This window comes from Nannobrachium achirus (assembly GCF_963921795.1).
Source record: "Nannobrachium achirus genome assembly, chromosome: 18".
Taxonomy (NCBI): domain Eukaryota; kingdom Metazoa; phylum Chordata; class Actinopteri; order Myctophiformes; family Myctophidae; genus Nannobrachium; species Nannobrachium achirus.
Genome location: NC_137825.1, coordinates 28,927,108 through 28,949,819, shown reverse-complemented (window position 1 = coordinate 28,949,819; position 22,712 = coordinate 28,927,108). Strand labels below are relative to the sequence as shown.

Genomic DNA, 22,712 nt, shown 5'->3' with positions numbered 1-22,712 from the left:
ATTCCGAAAAATAGCTAAACACTGAATAAATGTGAGTCAGAAACAGGATTGACCATTGTAACAAGAGAGGAACCAGTGGATTACAGCAAACAGAAGTTAGACAAGGACAAGGTCATTTCAGGAAAAGCCTGTGATAACAAGCGTGTCACATTAACTAATTATGCTGCCATTGGTTCACTATTCATAATGCATAAATTGCTCTGGCTTACTACTGACTGTGTAGGCCTATTTGTGAGTCAAAAAGTCTAGCCTAAATAAAGGAACCACACACACACACATATTTTAAAACACATACACATTTTATGATTAAAAACCAGACTGGGGTTGGTTAAAGTTGTTACATGTAAAGAAACAGCATTGGTAGACAAAATTCCAAAATATGAAATAAATAAAAGTGAAAGGACAATAAGACAAAAGTGTTTTTGTCAGCTCCCCAACAGTTCTCCACAGTCCCCATCGAGAATATTCACATTTGACATCAATACTGTTGATAAATGAACACACTCAAAATTATTATTAGAAGATATCTCCAATACATCTAAATGTGTGTATGTCCACAAACGCATGCAGGTGTTTACAGATTATAACAGCGGCAAATGAGCCATGAATTAAAAGGCCTTCTTTATTTGTGTGTGAACCTGTGAGCTGAATAAATGCTATGTCCATTGTAAGGGCCTTAAGGGATTCTGCAGTCTGACCTATTGGTTCATTTTGGTTAAGTCAAGTGCAAAACTAGTAATTTTTTGTATCTACTGTTTAAGTTAAAATCGACATGACAGGATACAGAAAAGAACACAGAAAACTGAACATGTGATTAGAGAATACAGAATACATCTAGTTGTAGACCCACACAAGAAATCTACACCTACCACGGAGCCATGCCTCCCGCCTGCTTTCCAACCATGCATCACATACACTTTGCACTAACACAGAGGTCAGACAAATTCCAGCAATACAACATCAGAATCTCTAGAACAATGCATGCTCTCATGTTTTCACGTGCCAAAACATATATATTTTTTGTACATTGTATTGTGTAGGTGACAGTGAAAGCAATTTGTTGAGCTTACCTTATTTTGGCCTTTAAAATAACAGGTCAATGGATCAAATTTTTAGGTCTACAGCGGAAGGTCTATTAAGGTTCACAAAAGCGATACACTAAGTGCTTTGAGAGTTGATTCAATCCATATAAGAAAGGGAACACTGCAGATTTAGTTGCCTCAAAGCAGCCACAAAAATTCAACATAGGAAGTGAGCATTAGTAAAGCGGTCTCTTTTTTTTTCTCCAACAAAAAAGTGCTCGATTTTTACTAAGATATGCAAAGGGCGAAACTGTTCTTTCTAAACATCCCCACTATCAACTGCTTGATGCTTCTTTCCCTGCACTGTACTGTAGACATGACAGCATTACACCACATAGGTATACATGAAAGACCCTGCAACAGTGTAATGCAGACCGACTTGAAGCATCAGGAGTGGCAGGTATGGCGAGAAGAGATATTTCAACAGTATTGGCACATAGGAAGCAGGAATAAAAAATAAAAATATCAAGCAGTACACATTGAAAAAAGAAGAAAAAAATACATTAGGAGAGAAGAAACTTGCATAAATCTAATCCCTCTGACCTCTCTGTGAAACACTAATGCCTGATTTATAGTCAGTTACACGCAGTGTCGTATCATGAAAATAGCCAGGCATTCAACCGAGTATAATCAGGCTTAACAATGAACACTGAGATCAGTGAGTGGATGGCCAAATTATACAGGACCCCGTTTGTCTCTTGGCTTTTTTAAAAGGTGTATGAGAGGAGCCCAGGGGTTAAAGCCAAAACAAATCCCAAGACTGAAATATATTTTCAGACAATGTCCCAATATGTGATTTCTGAAAACATGGCGCACGCAGCGCACACAGATATTTAGGGTGTTTCCCTGAAGTTCTGAACTGCCTTCACTGAATGTGTGTGCGCCAATCCAGTATCTTCTGAAGTTCTGTTGTATTCTATGCTAGTTTGGTCCAATTCAAATACTCATATCTTGAAGTCATAACGGCTTTTTAGTTTGGAGATCACTTGACCAGCATTTTGTCATTCACTACTTTGTCATTCACGCCACGGCCATTGCTACACCTCCCCCTTATTATTATATATTTTTTTTTTTTTGCCGATCTGCACTGATCTCAGAAATAGCCCCTATGAAATCCTCAAGACTGAAATCAGTCCCCAGGACTGAGAACTTTAACCCCTGGAGGAGCCTCATGACAAAGGGAAAACAACTGTGCACAACACAGGTCAAAGGCACGACACGGACACAGACAAAGGGAAACTAAAAATCTCAGGTGCTTTGAAAAGGTCCCAGAGAGGAATGTAGCCTAATGTATACTGTCATATAACAGTATTCTCAGTATTCTTGTTTGTCATTATTTTTTTGGTTGAGTCTCAATTATTTTCCAACAAGCGACACTGGCAAGATATACAAGATATAATTTAGGCTCAAAAGTACCCCCTCGTCAAGATGGTGGGGCATTCTTAGCAGCATGAGCATTGTCTTCATGTTTCAGAAAAACAGAACTGCACATTACACAGTACACACTCAGGAGGATGGGGGGAGGGGGGGGATCACATGAGTTTGAAATCTCAGGCCTGAACACAGCAAATGGTACAGAATTTTCTCTTTCTTTGTCAAAAGGCATTTTTGTTCATGCTGATAAAACCCAATTACACAATTTTTTTTGTACATGGGATAGTATATCAAAGTAACGCAACAACAGTGAAATAAATGAGCATATACCTCTTAGCATACAAGTACAAAGTCAGGAGAGAATAAGTTCAACCTTTCATAGTCTACAGTTGATGTGTACATAATATGGATCAAACTTCACATAGGAAATTACTCTTGTGCCTGCAATTACATTAGTAACAACATTCTGTTGCATCTTGTTCTTAGATTATATTGTGGTATGTGTGTACCAGCTATGTTGTTGTACTATTGCTAACACAGAATTGTTATCGTGTTCATTGCACCCAAGGCAGTTTTTACATTTTTTTATAAAATACAATTAAAGATTACTGAATTCTCCTCCAAATCCTTTACAAATTATTTAATAGATATGCAACTGAATGTTGGTCCTATGTTAAGAGAATAAAAAGAGCAGGAGCAACTTAATGTGTGTTAAGAGAAATATACAAATTGGTACCCATCTACTGCCACAAAGAAAGTTGTGTGAAGTCTGGAACAAAGACGTTTTACATTTTCCCAGCCCAGAAAACGTGGCACACCGAATGATGTAACATAATCAGAGCATGAGGTGTATGTTTACATTTCAGCTCATGCCACAGTGCTACGCATAACTGCAAAATCAGACAAGGCAGTCATCTAGAAGTATGAATTTGAAATGGAGGCAAGAGTAACCACAGACATAGAAAGGTAGACGCCTCTTCCGGCTGGGGGGTGCTGGTCCAAGACTCCTGGCAAGCCTCCCAATAACTCTATGCAAACCTCCAGAATTCTGAGGCGGGGCTCTTGGGAATTCTGAAGGACGCTTCCTTGTGCGTCACAGAATGGGAAGCTCGGTAGTCCAATCAGATGCAGTCCTGGCAGGACTCCCTCTTTCCCATTGGAGGGGGCAGAGTGCCTTCCGCAGTTACACAGTTATGCACTTCCGCCAGGGGTGTTTGACCAGTCGCGCTAATGAACTGCAGCAGTGGAGGAGGTATCTAGCTTTTTATATCTGTGAGAGTAACAGTAAGGGGGGTGCCCGCTGGCCTAGTGGTCCAGACACATACCACATACTGGCTCTAATGACAGCGGGCCAAAGGTTTGAATCCCGATACCCATGTCACAGGTTCGAATCCCGATACCACGACCGTTGCTGTCTACCTACTGTACTATCAATTAAAGGCATTAAAAAAAGCCCCCAAAAACATGTCTTTTACTAAATAAAGTTGGACAAGAACTACTGCCAAAAGTGTCTAACCGGAAGTACAGTGCTACAGGAAGTTCTCGTAGGCTGGACAACATCTAGCCTTGTACTTCAGGTTAGAAACTTTTGGCAGTTCTTTCCAATATTTATATCCTTGTGAGATGTTAAAACTGGGAACAGGTTTAGGCAAGAGTGAAAATTGGCAAAATTGAATGAGACATGGAGGGAAAAGGATTTCAGGTTTTGAGGCAGCATACCGATTGGCCATGGTCCAACAATTTCCAAAAGGAAAATGGGCCTTTCGAGATCTTTTAGCTCAAGTTACAATTTTAAGATATGCAACAGAACAAAATAGGATATTAAATAGAAATGTATTCTTTTTTTTCTTCTTCTAGAAACACCACAGAAACAATGTGCTGCTGAAAAACATGGTGGATCAGCGGATGTGTTATTTCAGCCACAGACAGAAAGCAGAGAGGTACTGCATACAGAAACTCACACACCCTTATCATTCAGGGGTGGAAAACCCCTCATCTAAACTGTTTGTGAAGACTGATAATTTGCCCTCATTTAAATAGAATTATTCACCATAATACACAAATATATGACAACTATGATACAGAAATCAATAATTACACCACTTGCATTCAAATTTTCATATAATTTCATCATGTAGCCTATATAGATTTATATAGATTCCTCACATGCCTTGACAAATTGTACACGGGTGTAGTTTTAGTCTTTTGAGTCATTTGTTTTCTTTTGTGTTTAAATTATCCTCATTGCGGCTGCAACAAAAGAAAAAGAAAAGGAGTGCTCCCCGTGTGAAGATGTAGCAAATCAAGCTAGCGGTGATGGTGAGGAGTGATACACGATCTCCTTTGAACTGAACAAAGTTGGAGCCTCTGCAAGATGAAGGATTGGGCCCTCCGTCCCTCTGTTTAAAGAATCTGAGGGAGTGGTACAACGTGAGAGAGCGCGCACGGGACATCATCCTGCCTGCTGTGGCTCCTTTTACAGCTGGAATTCCTGTCTCCTAATCCTGGTGTGTCGTGTTGTGGACATGCCGATGAGGTGGCCACCGGCCACACTTTCCCTATTGCCTCTCTGTATGTCCTCCTCCCCCTTCTTTGGGAGGTCAGAGGGGGAGAGGGAGGGGAAAGGGGTGAGAGGGTGTTATGGGTCACCCTGCTGGTAAATGTCAGGGGGTTAAAACAGAGGCTCAGTCAGAGCAGTTGTATTCGTTCTTTTCTTGTCCTTTCAGAGTCCTGAGGAGAAAATCACGTATTTCTGCCACATGGACGCATCCAGACTTATGGGGGGTGTGGTGGTCCAGTAACGTTGCAATGGTGTGGTGATGATGAGGATGATAATTTAGCTCTGTGTCTAGGGTCCATCCACTGATATCAGCACAAGACTATCATAAGGGTAAGAGACTGAATTACTGTGGCAATGACCCCTCAGAAGCCCTCTCTCACACCAAAACCAACCATAATCTATTTTTCTTTTCAAATCCCTGTGAATGTTCCATAGCTTATGAAGGAGTTAAGGTAATGAGGATGCAGGGTTGTGTTGCAGCACTGTAGATAAGGGGGACAAAGGAGAAGCCCCACTGTGGAAAGGCACACCAGAGGACCGGGCAGGGGTGGGGGCTTGTAAGAGGAAAGGAGGGTGGGGTTGAACTCATGGACCATGGCTGGAACTGGAGAAAATGTCAAGGTTCTTCTTTTTTTTTTTTTTCATAAAGTGTTGTTTTAGCTCAGGATTCTAGTCCGGTTTCATCTCTTCACATCCGTGAACCTCTCTCCTGGAGGATCTGCAGGGAAACAAGGAAAACAAAAAGGTCAGAACAGAAGCTAATTATTGTCGGAAATACTTCACACCATCTGAAATTTGCATGTAATGTTGTTTTCACAGCATTTCCTCCTCCTCCTCCTGACATCTCAGAGGGTAATTGAAGTGAGTCACATTGTGGATAGCTCACCTTGGCCTTCTCGGTGGGCTCGATGACAATGCCGTTGGTGGAGTTGTTAAGCTCCCGGGAAACTACGCATAGAAATTCAGCCTGGTCCTCGTTGCCATAGTTATAAGAGGAGCCAATGCTTATAAGCTGAAGGGGGGAGACAGACAAGAAAAGGTGGGTGTGATGTTATGATGTTGTCAACCTCAGAGAAATTTTAAAGCTCTATCTTTTCCATACAATTTCATGGAATTAGCTAGTATGCTACATAATTTAGCAAACTCCTGTGATATGTGGCAGCACTGGTGGTTATTAGTTGATAAAAACTGTAAGGATTAAGGAAAAAGGTAGTCCCTCTCAGGACCCTGTTTGCCTTTTTTGTATTGGGGAAGACTGCAACCAGGGTCCCTTGCCGGTCCGATCAAAAATACCAAGAACTGCACTAGACTAAAGCGGAAACATGTGTGAATCCGCACTAATCGGCGTTGCTGTGAAGTATTTTTAATCTATTTGTGAAAATTTAGCTTCTTTTCCTCACTTCCCATATACCACATTGGGGAGTGTTCGTATATGTTCACTGGGAGGCGGGAGCGCACTGATTGCACTGGTACTAATATCCAACACATGAGCCCAGTGTACATATCCAAACGCTCCCTAAGAGAAAAGAAAGAACCTAAATTTTCACAAATAGATTAAAAATACTTAACAGCAACGCCGATTAGCGCAAATTCACACACGTTTCTGTGGTAGTTTAGTGCAGTTCTCTTTGAAGAATCTCAACAACATGTGAGCGACTTTGTATTTGTCCATGACCAGACAGTGGTAGTCCGTTTGTAAATGACTTGATATAATATATTAGAGTTAACCAGAGCATACTGTATATCTTTAGGAATTCTGTGACATTAGAGAAACTGACTGTTGAGGACCACCGTATTAACCCATCTGAAAACAACCTTTGGTACAAAACCGTGTTAACAAACCATTAACTGCAATTCCTTTATTTATTTTAATGGCCTTTTTTCCCACCTGCTCAAACTTCCAGCCATCTGACATGGTTGAGACCATCTGTGTGAGTTCCTCCTCTTGGCACTGCAATACTCGATACACATGTTTCACAGGGCCCTGTGGGACATGTCAGTGTACACACACACGCACGCACGCACGCACGCGCACACGCACACACACAATGTGCCATTACAGTAAATTTCAGGACGCCATGTAAATTTGTAATGACATAATGCTGTGCATAATGCAGATCAGATTTATCCACTCCCAATCCACTAACATTAGCTCTGGTCCATAGCATTAGAAAGAGTTCTTCTAACACTATGGACCAGAGTTACTGTACACTAACATTATTCCGACCCAGACCTACTGTATACCTGGGATGTTCGGTTCTCATTGTCCCGGATCCTCTCCTTAACCAACCTCACTAGCGAAGCTATGTTGTAGAACTCCGCTTCCTCAAGAACACCTAAAAACAAAGCCTTGCATCACTTCATTGTGCAGCTAGCCAGCTACAAGTACAGTGTGAATTCTGCTAGCACAATGTTTATTTCTTCACCATACTATATGCTGCCAGCCACATAATTCTGTTTATAAAACCTTCCAACATTACATTCGATAGTATTTCACAGGATTTATTCAAAGACATGTTTTCAGTTACCTTCCTCTGCCAGATTCTTATCCATGATTAGTTTTCCATGCCGAAGATAATTCAGGATGGGGCCAAAGTATGTGGGGTCCCTGTCAATCAGGTAAGCTCCCGTCTCATCCTATATGAAATACAATAAAGTTTATTGAATAAATCAAGTGTGGTTTAATGAGACATTGGTGATAGCTGCTTTGCAATCAGGTCTGGGATAAGAGACTTAAAAGGATATTATTAAGATACATTAGGACATTGGTTCTCAAAGTGGGGTCCTTGAGGGAGTTTCAAGGGGTCCCCAGCTAAATGATAGTAAGGAACCAAAGGGACCCTTTATGGGTATGTAACTCAGAGTGTAAAATCAACATTGATTTTACAATATAAATTGGGATCTCAGAGATAGAAATGCCATTAAATGGCAACTGCTAGCTAGAGCCGTAAAAATGATCTCTTATGGGGGTCCCTGACATATATTTTCAAATGGGGGTCCGCTGGCTAATAAGTGTCAATTTGGGGGTCGTTGACATCAAAAAGTTTGACAAATACTGCATTAGGACAACACAAACAATACACATTTTACTCACTTTGTCAGAGTCTAAATCAGGGTCCTCTTGGCACAAACGGTACAGGAATGATTTGGGGTCCCTGCACAGCGTCTGTTTGGTCGTGATGAAATAGGTGCCGCCGACGTTCAGGCGAACCCAGCGAGATCCCGGCTTGTCCGCGCCGGGCTCCGACGGGGAGCTCGGGTTGCTCTTCGCCGGGAAGCCAAACAACGCCGAGCCGCGGCTGGTGCTGCTGCCGCCGGGACTCGACGGCTGGTTGTTCCGCGGTGGGAGCGCCAGAGCGGGCGACGACGCCAGCCGCACGGTGCCCCCCCGCACATCACCACCACCACGGTGCTGCTCGGCTTGCTCAATGGTGCCAGTGCCACTCGGTTCCACGACGTGCAATTCAGCCATATTCTTTTTGTCCTCGTCGAAAACAAAAACCCACACGATTTTAGCTATACGCTGCAGAAGAGAAACAATTTAATTTACCCGATTTGTAAACAGAGCACAGGGCTTGTTATTCTTCCACAAGGTGGCTGGCATTAGGGCGTTGCTGCTGCACGCACACACAACTCGATCTCCTCTGTCCCGAACGAACCGAACGCCGCCGAGAGAGATACTAACTAATACTAATGTCTAAGAACGTATAAACCGTGTGTGCGAGCCACATTGCGTTTGATCCGTAGCTAAAACAAACTGGTCATTGTTGTTTATTCAAACGTTAATCAGAGATGCTAGGCAATCCTTCCGGGTTGTAACGTGATGACTGTTTACTTCCGTTGTTGTCAGCCCACCCTTTCAAAATAAGCATTTTGCAGTTCAACTAAAATGCTGAACTTTGTTCCCCCGGTATTTAATGTCAATTAGTGGTGTAAAAAGTACTCCGAATTTTTACTAAACTATGAATACTGCAATGCAGAAACACTCTGTTGCAACTTGCAAGTAGAAGTCCGGAATAAAAAAAATGTACTTGAGTAAAAGTACAAAAGTATTGGAGTCAAATGTACTTAAAGTAAAAAAGTAGAAATACTTATGCAGAAGTATAATATTTGGATCCGAGATGTAGTGGAGTAGAAGTAAAAGTATAGTAAATTTGAAATAGTCCAGTAAAGTGCAAATACCTCAAAAATGTACTTAACAAGTGCAGTACTTGAGTAAATATTATATACTTAATGTATTATTATTATTATTATTTTCTCTTAAACAAGAAAGTGAATTGTCAACTAACCTTTTATTGTGAAGGCCGAAAGCAGAACGCTACTGGTAACGTTCACGTCCATGGTAACGTTCATCAGATGTGCCCGCGCAGTGTCTCTACTATAACAACACTGGACTGGACTCAGTGACTGGTATGTGGAATACGAAGACTCGCGATCGATGTAATATCAATATTTTATTAATACCCCAGAGTTTGGGCGTTTAGTTGCATTGTTTTGGAACATGCTTGCTGTCTTTGGTCTCATTAATTTAGCTCGCAGTGGATATTAGCTCACTACTACTAGCTAACTAGCTAGACTGAGAACGGATGAGAATGAGGTGATGCAGTTGCGAGGATGCAGAGATGGTCCTCGCAAACGGCATCACCTCATTCTAATCTAGATAGCCTACTATAGAAATCCGTTTAGAACATATTAATTATTACACTAGTCAGAGACAGCACACAACAGATAGTGATAAACATTTGAATGAGTTAATTTCTGCAGGATTATCACTTGGTCATCTCTTAGTCCCTGTGTGTGTGTGTGTGTGTGTGTGTGTGTGTGTGTGTGTGTGTGTGTCTCTTCATTCTTTGATCTAGCATCATCATTGGTCATTTCAGCTGTCTGAGCCATGAGTGAGTTCAGGATCCATCATGATGTCAACGAGCTACTCAGTTTGCTTCATGTGCGTGGAGGTGAAGGAGCAGAGGGCTACATAGACCTGCTGCAGAAGCACAGGACTCCCTATGTCACCACGACAGTATCATCTCACAGTGCTAAGGTGGGCATTTACAGGGGCTGGGTCAGTGATTCCTTAACTGTGGATGGAACCCAGAATGGGTTGCTGCTTGCTGCTCCTATTACTTTAGTGTCCTCTGTTGTTGAACTTGGCTTCCAGCGCAAAGACCTACAGTAATTTGGGTCCAATTTGATAAATGTTAAAGAACGTCAGGTTTGGATGAATGTGAATCCTGAGATGTTGCTGTGATTCATGTGGCAGCTGTTCTCATTCACAGGTGAAAATCGCAGAGTTCTCGAAAACTCCTGAAGACTTCTTGAGGAAATACGATGAGCTCAAGTCAAAGAATGTCCGCAGTCTGGACCCTCTGGTCTATGTACTGTCCAAGCTCAGCGAGGACAAAGAGGTAATTTGTTATTTCTAAGCATATTGTGTCTGTCTCAGCTTCCCAAGAACACAGTGTCACAATTGCCCTCTCTTGAGCCATTACCAGATAAATTAACTGCATTAACACAGTCCAGAGAGTACTCTCAAGTCAAAGTACCAAGCATTAATTGAAATGAATGGCATGCAACACAGAATTGAACTGGGGATTAATGTGGTCGAGCCACTGGATCAGCTACTGGTTTGCCCCAAACAGTGTGTTGGGGTATCTTTTCTCCAAAACATAATCGTTCTTTTTCCCCCCCCTAGACACTTCAGTGTCTGCAGCAGAATGCCAAAGAGAGGTCAGAGTCCTCTGCCAACACAACTTCAACCACAACCACCAGTTACACTCTTCCAACAACCACCACAAAGATGTCCATGCAGGAACTGGATGAGCTGCGTAAGAAGCTTGGAAACGTGACCAGCTCCAATGTTCCCCAGGTTGGCAATTCGCACCGATAGAGAATAGATCAATAGACGCATAATGATATAATCATATAAATAGAGAAATAAGAAGCGCTGCAGGGATCAGTGGGCTCTAATAGACAGGTGCTCTTGGGTGATACAGGTAGGAATATACAACAAAAAAAGGTTTTTCAAAGAAGTACTGCTTAGCTCCAAAATGGTGTGGAGCTAAGCAAAGAAAAGAATTCCAAGGCACTCTGTCTGTGAAAAAATATAACGAGGAAGGCATCAAGTTATTTTGGTCATAACCTGTTGCCTTGCTCAGAAAATAAAACCTGTGTGAAATATAAGTAAGTATAGTTTGAGTTATTGCATGAGGCTGAAAGGTATTGGGTATGTACAGGTCTCATATTTTAACTAAGAAAGTGCTGAATTAAGGGAAAATGTAGATTGCTGTCATGATCTCTTTTGGTATGTGCTTGCAGTCTGCTGAGGTCACACGGAAGATGCTAAGAGACAGACACAACAAAAAGAACCCGACACAGCCAAATCCTGTGTATCCTAACTGGGTCTATGACCGGCCTGCTCTGATAGGAGATTTCATCACCACTTCCACGCCTGTGGGAGACCCCATTGTGGCTATTGGTAGGTTTCACATGTGGAGGACTCTTCCATTCACACATTTTCATTGCCGCTTCACTTGCAAATATAACATGTCTTTGTTGCACTAGAATCTAGATGCTGTTAACAATTTCTATTCCTTCAATTATTTAACAACACTAGTTATGTGTATCATTTAACTCGAGTATTGAAATGTTTAGTGACATGGTGTTTCTCCATTATTGCTGATGACATCGCTGACGTACCCCACATCTCTGTTCAGGCACCATGCCACTGACAGCTCAGGAACAAGCGCTTGTGGAGGACCTGCTGTTTGTGCTTGTCGGAGTGGATGGGAGAGACATCACGGCCCAGCCCGTGCTGGGGAGGCAGAACCGCTCCTTCATTGTCGACCCCACACTCGATATGTCCATTAAGGAGCTGGTGAACCGGATACTACCAGTTGCCTCCTATTACTCCACCATAACACGGTGAGCAGAGAGTCATCATCCATTAAAGGGAAAATAAGAGCTCAGTTATATTTTATCGCCCGACAACAATAGAGGCTTTTTTTATCAAGAACCAGCAACGAAAAATAATTTGGCCTTAATCCCAAAGTAGTATAGACCAAAATGATTTGGAATATCTGAAATAAATACCATTAACTCATCTAGCAAGGGATGCCACCACTTTTGTGGCACTCAAGCCGTGGGCAACTTGTACCAAATATATACATATTAATTGAGAAAAGCGGTGCTGCCAATGCCATGCCCCACTTAAGCCAAAATTAAATTCAAGACACATGTCATTATTATATAATAATATGTGGTTAGCGTGCCAACAGACTGAACCACCATGATGACCCAATTTACTTAATTCATTTGCCCCACAGTTTCACAGAGGAGAAATCGTCCTTTGAGTATGGCCTGGTGAACCATGCTCTGACAGCGGCTATGAGGACCCTGATGAAGGAGTACCTGATCCTTGTCAATCAGCTTGAGCATCTACACAGGCAGGGAATGCTGTCCCTGCAGAAACTCTGGTTCTACATTCAGCCTACCATGCGCACCATGGAGATACTGGCCTCCATAGGTTAGTCTTGGACTCAATTAGTTTTGGTCTCTACTGCAGTTCTAACTACAGTCTTTTACATGCAGGTGAAACAGGTCTTTTTAACCAGACCTTTTTGCTTTGAATTTAGTCAGTCAGAATTGCCTCCCAGCCAGGCTGTATGAGTACTCCACCCAACAAGCACCACTAATCAAATGGTTCTGTTTAGGTTTATTTTAGAGATAGTTATTTTAGGGCCATCATGCCACATGGTTGGCGTTAGGTCTGGCAATCCTATCTAAGGAGTAGAGACACTTTAAAGGAATGAAATGTGATGTGTTTGTGATTTGTTCAGCATTAGAGAGATAGAGAAAGAGTTGCTGGCATTTCATAGCATGGCAATTCAAGAATTTGTCATTGTGTCTAAATGGTTAGCTTTTTCATTTCACCCCTCACAGCGTCCTCGGTGGACAAAGGGGACTGTATGGGCGGCTCAACACTGAGCCTTCTCCATGACCGCACCTTCAACTACACAGGTGACAGCCAAGCTCAGGAGCTATGTCTCTACCTCACCAAAGCAGCCAGCGTGCCCTACTTTGAAATACTAGAGAAGTGGATCTACAGGGGCATCATCAAGGACCCGTACAGGTACAGATGTTCAAAGCAATAAAGAATAACTGTATAAAAATAAATACATTATAATAAAAGAAAAACAGCGTTGTGGAATAACGACAAAAAATATATACTATATGTATGACCTGCACCTGCCAATTGCGTTGCAATAAGGCTATCAATTATTAATCAGTCAGCAACACATTTGCAACTAAATATTTTGTGCTTCTATAAAAACCTTTTCTACAGTGAGTTCATGGTTGAAGAACACGAGCTGCAGAAAAAGAACATTCAGGAAGATTTCAATGACAAATACTGGGATCAGAGATACACAGTTGTACAGCATCGCATTCCGTCCTATCTGCAGAAAATGGCGGACAAAATATTAAGCACAGGTAAGAGGGAGGGTAACTAACTTGTACAACGTTATGATTGCCCCTTTTGTTTTATTTTGAGAATAAAAAAGAAAGTGCCAGTAGAAACCATATAGCTGGATGGTGGAAACACCTTGACAATGACCTTCTCTGGACACCAGGCTGCAGCACTGTGCAGCAGTATGCTAAGCAAACTATTTATTAAAACAGTGCAGCCATTCTATACAGAATAAGCAATTTTCTGTTTTATCCTCTGTGGTTCTGCAGGGAAATACCTCAACGTGGTGCGAGAATGCGGCCGCGATGTGACGTGTCCCGATGCCAAGGAGGTCCTGTACACGCTGAAGGAGAGGGCTTACGTGGAGCAGATCGAGAAGGCCTACAACTATGCCAGCAAGGTCCTACTGGATTTCCTCATGGAGGAAATGGATCTGGTGTCACGTCTCAGGTAGTGCTGTCACAATTACAAATTTAAGTTGACGATTAGTTGTCACACAAATAATTGCGATTAACAATTTAATTGTGTTTTTGGCATTGAACATTTAACACTTAAAAGATTGCGACAATTATGCAAAATAATTGCGATTAGGCATATTTGTATATATTTGGCTAAAGGTGGTTCTGTTTGTTACTAGGCTGTTTTTCAATGTTGTACTTGTTTCTTCCTAGATCAATCAAACACTACTTTTTAATGGACAAAGGAGATTTCTTTGTCCACTTCATGGACCTGACAGATGAGGAACTGAAAAAGCCAGTGGATGACATCGTTCCTCCTAGACTGGAGGCTCTGCTGGAGCTGGCTCTGAGGATGAGCACCGCCAACACAGACCCCTTCAAAGACGACCTGAAGGTTGGTGTAAATTGGCCTGTGGTTCTGAGTAGAACCATAAGTCTGTGGCTAAAACCTCTGGGTGTTGAGGCCTTTCCTATTATACAGTATGGGATGTAGGTATGACATGGGTCCTCAACAGGGGGTCCTCAGAGTTACTACAGGGGGGCCGCCAAATCTTTGTGTGATTGGATCATTCTTTTAAATGACCGACTTGAACCCTCGCCTCCGTATTATGAGGAGAACCTTGGCCGAAAATAGCAGACCTACAAGCCGAGGCGTTGAAAGCTTGTAGATCGGCTATTTTCGGCAAATATGTTTTGTAGAGGTTAAAAAAAGAGCATACCAAGTACTGAGTGATACAAAAGTATCGACAATTTAAGTGGTTAAATGTCTGAAAAAACACATTAACATGAATCCAACATAGACTGACGAGAGTGCTGTCCAACAAGACTACAAATCTATCTATGATAGCAGAGGGGGTCCCTGCTTCATCTCTCTCTCAGCTAAGGCTAGGGCTCCACCAAAATGACGGTGTCGTGCCGGTGCCGGACGGCGTCAAAAAATTTACCGGGGCGAATGTGAGCGTCCGACGCTGGCGTTGACGTCGGCAGTGGAGCACCCTTCATTGATTAAAACGGGAGCGTTCCCAGCGCTGACGTTGACGCGACGCTCGACGTGCCCGGTGGAGCCGGGGGGTAAGGGGTCCTTGGCCTGAAAACGTTGAAGACCCCTGAGGTATGACATACAGTATCTACAAGCTCACAACCAGGTCACTGGCGTTGTTTGTTTCAACAGCTCCATCTGTTGGTCAGAAATACAATGTGATTCTCCTGTCAGCCAAACATGTGATGGGCACATTATTTAAAATAGACATGAAAAAACACAGCTTTTTTCACTGCAGTTTGAGTGTACGTAATCTTTGTGTACATTTAGACACTTTTAATTGTGAAAAGCAGAAGTCATTAGATATGTTATTTAAAAGTGTTTGAGCATTTGTTTTTAGGACCTATAAGGCATTCCATTTCTAGACAAAGCAGGCCCTTATAAACAATGTTGTCAGTTATTACCTCCTACGATTAAAACATTCACGCTTCTGGTTTGCTTTACCCCTGGAGAAGGTTTTGTTGAGCTGTTCATGAGTGAACACAGACTGAGGCAGAAGTGATTAGTGATGGGAATGAGAATTGTCGTTTTGCTGAAAGGTGTCTACGTAGTCTAACCGACGTCCGACAGAACATCGCGTGTGATTGGGCTGCCACTCAATGTGCTCGTGATATTGTTTTATTTCCGCAATCTGTCAGCAATGTACCACCGTTTTGAAGAAGCTGTGGATAATCCCTCTCCATACTGTGTTGTTTATTTTCTGTCTGTGGTGCCAATGAGGAACTATAGTCTACTGTAGCATCTCGTCTGTTATTACACAATACACATATACTGTAAATAAGGTATATTAAAGCCTTTTTTTTAATGACATTTTATATTTTGTCCAATCTGTATGTTAGAGTATGTTAATACAATATAACTTATACAGTGGGTGGTTGTATTTTGTCTCACCTAAACACAGGATCCGACACAAATGTTGAACTGATGGTCAAGATTCAGTTTATCCCCCAAGCAAGCAGGCCGGCTCTATTAGCTTAACGGTAAAAGATTTCAGCACATAAGCCGGAAACCAGGTTCAAATCAGGGCAGCATTATGCTATAACCAACACAACCAGATGGCAATTAGTTAAGGAATAGCACATACTTTATCCACTCTCTGTCACCAGTAATGACAAAATGTCTGAGACAAACTATGTCAACGCATGTAGGAGATTGATGAAAATAAACAGCAGCGATGTATACAATTCCAGAGCCATTGAAATAGATCTAGACACAGGTCTTGTCAGCCATAGTAAAACCAGTAGGATCCCAAATGCAAAATCATGCCATCAAATATTTAGTACATGTCCCTGATCTCATCTTGCATGATTCCTTCAGTCGGCAAAATTTGATCCATTTTCAATCCATGCCCGAGTGTGATTAATTGACAGGTCATCGGTGACGTGTTACAGTTCACTATTAGGTCATCATTGCCACGTCCTCCCCTCTCCATGGCCAGGCTGACCTACCTACTTCCTGCCTCTCGATGTCTCATTTGTACCTTCGTCTACCGTTTCCACAGATCGACCTCATGCAGCATGATAACATCACCCAGCTGCTGAGGGTGCTGGCCATTGAGACCAAGCAGGAGAAGTCCATCATAAACGCAGACACCACAGAGGCTGCCCTCAGCGGCTTGGAGGCCTTCTCATTTGACTATATTGTCAAATGGCCACTCTCACTCATCATCAGCAGGTATACGCTTGCCAAAGGCACAGGCTATAACCAAATAATAGTCTTGTTTTGGTGTTGAACCGTTCTCAAAGTGACCACAGTGTTTGTTTATTTGTTCCCATTTTGTGGACAAAGGGGAATTTCCTACTGTTCAAGTGGTTAAAAAAAAGAAAGAAACATGACAATAGCAACTGTAATGGTGTTTTCTATACTGTTAAGTTGTCAAATGTCATGCATTTTAGTAGTTTCATCATAAAGTCCTCAGAAAAATAAAAAGAAATAGGTCCATTTTACGAACCCCCAAAGAAAATCAATGGAATTGACCATAAGTATTATGACTCACAAAAGAATTGTTGAATCATTCATTGTTCATTCTGTGTATTTATACCATCCCGTTCTGACTCGATACCAGATGCTGTTCAGATATATATATTTTCCTACAATTCAGTGATCATGTTGTGCATTCACCTCTTCACAGGAAAGCGCTGATTAGATACCAGATGCTGTTCAGGCATATATTTTACTGCAAACATGTGGAGAGGCTGCTATGCAATGTGTGGATCACCAACAAAGATGCAAAGCAGTACTCCTTACATTCTGCTAAATGGTGAGTAATCTGCGCCTTATTGACATCCCCAGTTTCTTTTAAATGCAATTTCATTTGAGAAAGTCATATTAAAACCTCTGCACTCATTTATTCTGACCTTCCTTTCTCTGCAGGTTTGCCAGGGCATTTGCTCTGCGACAGCGCATGCTGAACTTTGTGCAGAACATCCAGTACTACATGATGTTTGAGGTTATGGAGCCCACGTGGCACATCATGGAGAACAACCTGAAATCGGTGAGTGAAAGTTAATGGGTCCGATTTGATACTAAAGACTACTGACCCTGTGTTTCAACGAGCATAGTCTGATTCATCATTATTATTCTTAGATTAATTTGTTTGTTGCGGGGACGCCAATGGCCAGGTAGTTAAGCCACGTAACATATCGTTGTTGTTGTTGTTGGGCAGAAACCTTGTATCTCCATGTATCTCATTTCAAGGTTTTATGTTTATTTTTATTGTTATTAATGCACTATTAATGTTATGTTGTTACAGTGTCACACACAATTAGAAAAAATAGCCAATCTACAAGCTCAAAGATTTTAGGTCAGGGGTCTTCAACAGGGGGTCCGGGATCCCTAGGGGATCCTTAGAGTTACTTCAGGGGGTCCTCCAAATCTTCCAATCTACAACTTGAACCCTAGTGTCCATATGCTGAGAACTATAGCCAAAAACAGCTATTTACGGCAAAGAGCTTTGGTGTAGAGAGGAAAAAGTATGACCGTTACAGATGTTCTTTTAGGATTTATCTAAGAATGTTGTTCGTTTATTTTTTTCTGGTGAAGTTTTAACCACCCTCCCCTCTCAGGCGTCCAACATTGATGACGTGTTGAGCCACCACACCAGCTTCCTGGACAACTGTCTGAAGGACTGCATGCTGACCAACCCTGAGCTACTCAAGATATTTCAAAGGCTCATGTCCATCTGCTTCTCGTTCACCAACACCATGCAGGTTGGTGAACATGACAAATTTAAATAATACATTTTGTGTAATAAAATTGTTGGACCTGGTGGCTTCCAACATAATAGCCATATCCTGCTTAATGTATTGACTTTAAATGATACAAGGAGGATGCTTCTTAGTTCTATGTTGGCCAAATAAACTAAGAAAGTAACAAGACAAGAATGTGTTCAATTTAAAGGAATCACACACTGCTTTCAAACGTTTCTCCTCTGCTCTATTTGAAAAAGGATTAAATTAAAATTTAATAAAAACATGAAGAGGAATCGTGGAACACTTTGAAGAGTATTTTGCCCACCCAAAGAAATAAAAGCAACACATTCCAGGTGACTAACCTCTTTTTCCTCGGCTGATGTAGCGCTTCACCCAGAGCATGAGGTTGGACCGGCTGTCGCTGGAGCATGTCATGAAAGAAGGACCTCCTTCCCAGGCAGGATGCTCTGAGGACACAGAGAAAAAGAAGCTAACCACCAAGGTACACCTCAAACTGTGACATTTAGAGCAGTGGTTCTCAACCTTTTCAGGCCGCGATCCCCAATAGAATCATATTTTAACTGGGTGGGGACCCCCCCACCCTGACGAGCACTAAGAGTTGAGGCATCACATTTTGTACAACACGGTTTTATTGTGAAAATAGCAGATCTACATCGGCTATTTTCACAATTTCTGTTTAATTTGTCATTTCAGAGCTATTAAAAAGTCCTCAAATTGTCACTTTAGAAATGGGCAGATACCCAATATACACTTAAACTTTATACTGGTTTGTTTACTGTTGAGTGAGAAAACAATGTTGCATTTTAAGGTAATCATATGGGGACCACCCAAAATAATTTGGGGACCCCCCTGGGGGTCCCGACACACAGGTTGAGAACCATTGATTTAGAGTCTGTTCTGAATACCAGGTAATGATATAAGAGGCAAAGCTAGTGCTGGTTTCAAACCGTTTGGCATCAAGGACTGACACAGAGATCTCCATATATAGCCATAAATGTATTACTGAATAAATGTTCCCCATTGACTTGAATGGGGAAAATTCAAATAGTAAGACAGAATTAATTTGCAAGTGTGACGTGTGTCACGTCAACCTAGTTTGATTCATGCAAATCAATCAACCTTATGAATCTAACCCTTATTTTTAGGCTATTAGTCATTATTCTGAAGAACATGTGTTAGAAAACTAATGACGCAACATGTTGTTGAGAAATCATTACGCACACTTCTTACAGACACAACCTGTAGCCTGTAACCTATAATTAATTCCCTTATGCAAGATAAGGGTGTACATTTCTTCTCTAGCCTACTACTCCTTCACATTGAAATCGTTTTCGTCCTTTAACTGTTAACTGTTGTTTTTGGCTACCTGCTTGTCTACCTGCTTGTCATTCATGCATTAAAAATTATGTCCGTAATTGTTATCATTCCAGACACTGTGACCGGGAGTTTAAAACCCTAGCACAACCTCTGATTCAGATATGTTATGAAGCAACTAGGATAACAAGTGAGCAACATACCCTGCATCTAATGTGTATAGATCACAAAAAGGAAGTACAGTGGTGCAGTCCCCAGGACTTTTTTGTGTTGTTTACATTTTTGACTAATAAAGTATTAACTAAGTCGTGGAGTGGGCATTAAGGCCCAGGTTTATTTCATTGAGCCCACAAAATGCTATTCTGTGCGCACACGCACAATGTACATTTTGTTGTTTGTTGAATGCATTTCTTTCTGCCCATTCTCCCTGGCTGTAGCTTCAGGCTGATCATGTGGAGGCCCTTCAGTCAGACGCTGGCTTTGAAGCCACCATCAGCAAGTTTGACAGCAATTTCAGCACTCTGCTGCTCGACCTGCTGGACAAACTCAGCATATATAGCACCAATGACTGTGAACACAGCATGATCAACATTATCTACAGGTACTATACACACACACTGGAGAAATGACTTTAAAAGTGCTGTCACAAAAGTTATTAAATGTCAATTCTGTGTGAACATAATGACAATAGTGTATTGATTCAGCTTTTTTGAAAAATATTCATATTTGTGCAGGTGTGATACAGCTCAAACACTAAGGGCCCTTGCACGCTGCCTTACCCCTTATGCCTAAACTTTTTGGTAATTTTTTACTATTTTGAAAAACATTTTAAAATTGATCATCAAATAGCCAATCTACAAGCTCACAAAATGTTGATGTTTATTGATATATAAATGATATTTAGCTATTTGAACTATTTGAAAGTGTTTTTCAAAATATTAAAAAATTACAAAAAGGTTTAGGCATAAGGGGTAAGGTGGTGTGCAAGATAAGGCCCTAAAGCCCTTATCAGAGTCTGTGGTGAAGAGCCTATCACCACAAATTTTAGGTGATAAGCTATACACCTAAAGTGAGAAAACAAGTGGAGGCCATCATAGTCAGTCACGGTGAAGTCCTATCACTGTGACTGACTGGTCTAGATCGAGCAATCAGTGAACGGGGTGATCTGTCTGAAAGTAAAAACAGAGAGATGTGTCGGGGTTCACGGTGGATAGCTCTTCACCGCGAGTAATGACGTAATGTTGTAGTTTTATGACTTAAAAAGACTACACCGTGGTGGATAGCTTATCACCGTGGTGCCTACTATGATAGGGGCATGAGAGCTCAGCTCTAAAGTGCTGTTGGTAATAATTATACAATGAATACATATAAATGCTAACAGATTTATTCTTGTGATTCCTCAGGCTGGATTTCAATGGATTCTACACTGAGCGTCTGGAGAGGATGGCTATTGAGAGGAGTCAAAAATCAGCAGCATAGCATTTTCAACATTTCAGTCAAGCTCCTCCATCAATAATAACCTGAGTTTCCTCATGTTTTCCCATCTGTTCAATGCCGGCTACCCACAAAAATGTATATTCGTTCTTGTGTAAAAGAAGTTCTGCACAAGAAGATGTCATTGTATATGAGTATACTGTAAGAAATGTAATTGTGTAACTGTTAGACAATTACTTGTGCTCTAACATTTGCAGTATAAATAAAATGCTTTAATTAAAGTGTACTGTACATTTTGAAGAATGTTGACTTTCTGAGTACAGTATATTCACTTGTACAACTCAGAACATATTTTTTTCTTTATTGTATGTTATTATGAAGGCTACTGTACCTCTTCAAAGATCTGCCAAACAAGAATAACCTTTTTAAACAGAGGTAACCTCTGTAATCAAATTTCCTCTCAAGAAAACACAAATGTTGAGAATGTCCTCTTGATGTTGTTCATTACCATTATTTATATTATCAAACAAATAGTCTGTGTCAGTTGCGTTGCTAGGGAGCTAGAGGCTGTACTAGAATATTTCCTGTCAGCTACTGATACTGACAAACATATTTCCTGTCAGCTACTGATACAAACACTGCAACAGGAAATAAACTTGGACCCATGCATGTAGAATGTTTATGTTGTGTTGTCAAATGCCATGTAGGCTACTGTCATATTTGTAACTAACTAGCCCTTACCCGTTCAAAGATATGAGCTCCAAAATGATGTGCAGTGTGTGGGTTATGGGATGTGCACTGTGCATACAGTATATGAGGGATGGAAAGTAACTTTAACTGGTGCTTGCATGATAATATGTAGGAGCATCAATGTAAGAAATACCCGTTTCGTTTAATGGCTAACCCCCCCAGCCCACCCGCCCACCCGCCTGCACACACACCCGCCTGCCTGCACACACACACACACACACACACACACACACACACACACACACACACACACACACACAGAGCTGGTTAAACATTTTGCCTCAAGCTAGATGCAGAATAGATGTGCCTCATGCTAGATGCAGAATAGATAGTAGATACACCATAAAAATGCTAATATACAGCATACGATTTGTGAAAGTGACAAACGGGCTTCACAGTTATGTCAGGTGTGTTCATATGCTAATGGTGATGCGATTTCAGATCAATTGCTCCAGCCACTGAGGAGAAACGCTGTTTCAGACAGACAGACAGACAGACAGACAGACAGACAGACAGACAGACAGACAGACAGACACTCACTCAGACAGACATTCGCAAAATTATAGTATAGATATGCAGCTCACCCCTAGGGCGTCCCCAGCTAAATTTTAAATGGCATAAAGTTGAACCACTTTAACCCCATATATTCTACTGTACAACTGCAATTTGAAAATAGTACGGTATTTGGAATATTTGTTTGAAACATAACAAATCGTGTATGGGGTACTGGGGGAGAGTCCTGGCAGGCTGGCACACAAGTTATTTTCAAATGGGAGTCCGCTGCCAAAAAAAAAAAAACACAATTAGGGGGGTCCTCCTTGACCTTGACATGACATGAAAAGGTTTGAGAACCACTGGCCTGGCCTGGCCTGAACAAGCAGCCTGCATGTATTCCTTTTGTTAATCAGTGACATCTGAACTGCATGCCAACCGTGACTTACCGGTAATATGCGAGTCCCCGATAAGGAACCGACGTGACGTCAGTTTACTGGACAGTCAGTCAGGCGGGGCTTAGATGGAGGGCT

At 41.6% G+C, this 22,712-nt stretch overlaps 2 protein-coding genes across 4 annotated transcripts; one reads left to right on the top strand and one right to left on the bottom strand.

Moving 5' to 3' along the window:
- Nucleotides 1-324: 324 nt before the first annotated feature.
- On the bottom strand, nt 325-8,809 carry kctd2 (potassium channel tetramerization domain containing 2). The gene is made up of 6 exons (XM_080746912.1): nt 8,111-8,809; nt 7,545-7,653; nt 7,261-7,352; nt 6,905-7,000; nt 5,903-6,028; nt 325-5,734 (listed from the first exon to the last, which is right to left on the bottom strand). The coding sequence occupies exons 1-6, from the start codon at nt 8,486-8,488 to the stop codon at nt 5,705-5,707; spliced, it is 831 nt and encodes a 276-aa protein (XP_080603038.1). The 5' UTR covers nt 8,489-8,809; the 3' UTR covers nt 325-5,704.
- Nucleotides 8,810-9,318: 509 nt separating this feature from the next.
- On the top strand, nt 9,319-21,174 carry tubgcp2 (tubulin gamma complex component 2). 3 transcript variants are annotated; one of them, XM_080746886.1, is made up of 18 exons: nt 9,319-9,426; nt 9,876-10,057; nt 10,293-10,421; nt 10,709-10,882; nt 11,332-11,491; nt 11,730-11,937; nt 12,339-12,538; nt 12,955-13,144; nt 13,358-13,503; nt 13,750-13,930; nt 14,152-14,332; nt 16,479-16,651; nt 17,109-17,237; nt 17,351-17,471; nt 18,043-18,186; nt 18,554-18,670; nt 19,941-20,104; nt 20,907-21,174. In XM_080746886.1, exons 2-18 carry the CDS (start codon nt 9,908-9,910, stop codon nt 20,980-20,982), a joined length of 2,643 nt encoding a protein of 880 aa, XP_080603012.1. In that variant the 5' UTR covers nt 9,319-9,426; nt 9,876-9,907; the 3' UTR covers nt 20,983-21,174. The 3 variants fall into 3 exon arrangements, with proteins under 3 accessions (XP_080603012.1, XP_080603013.1, XP_080603014.1); XM_080746887.1 differs by having other exon boundaries at nt 9,370-9,456; XM_080746888.1 differs by lacking the exons at nt 9,319-9,426; nt 9,876-10,057; nt 10,293-10,421 and having other exon boundaries at nt 10,785-10,841.
- Nucleotides 21,175-22,712: the final 1,538 nt, after the last annotated feature.

Excerpts from the sequence above, each read along its gene's own strand:
- kctd2 (XM_080746912.1), bottom strand. The coding sequence starts at position 8,488 with ATGGCTGAATTGCACGTCGTGGAACCGAGTGGCACTGGCACCATTGAG. Across the intron at positions 7,001-7,260 it reads ATGAGAACCGAACATCCCAG|GGCCCTGTGAAACATGTGTA; the intron begins GTATACAGTAGG and ends CATGTCCCACAG. Across the intron at positions 6,029-6,904 it reads ATGGCTGGAAGTTTGAGCAG|CTTATAAGCATTGGCTCCTC; the intron begins GTGGGAAAAAAG and ends TCCCCCCTTCAG.
- tubgcp2 (XM_080746886.1), top strand. The coding sequence starts at position 9,908 with ATGAGTGAGTTCAGGATCCATCATGATGTCAACGAGCTACTCAGTTTG. Across the intron at positions 10,883-11,331 it reads CCAGCTCCAATGTTCCCCAG|TCTGCTGAGGTCACACGGAA; the intron begins GTTGGCAATTCG and ends ATGTGCTTGCAG. Across the intron at positions 17,472-18,042 it reads TGGAGAACAACCTGAAATCG|GCGTCCAACATTGATGACGT; the intron begins GTGAGTGAAAGT and ends CTCCCCTCTCAG.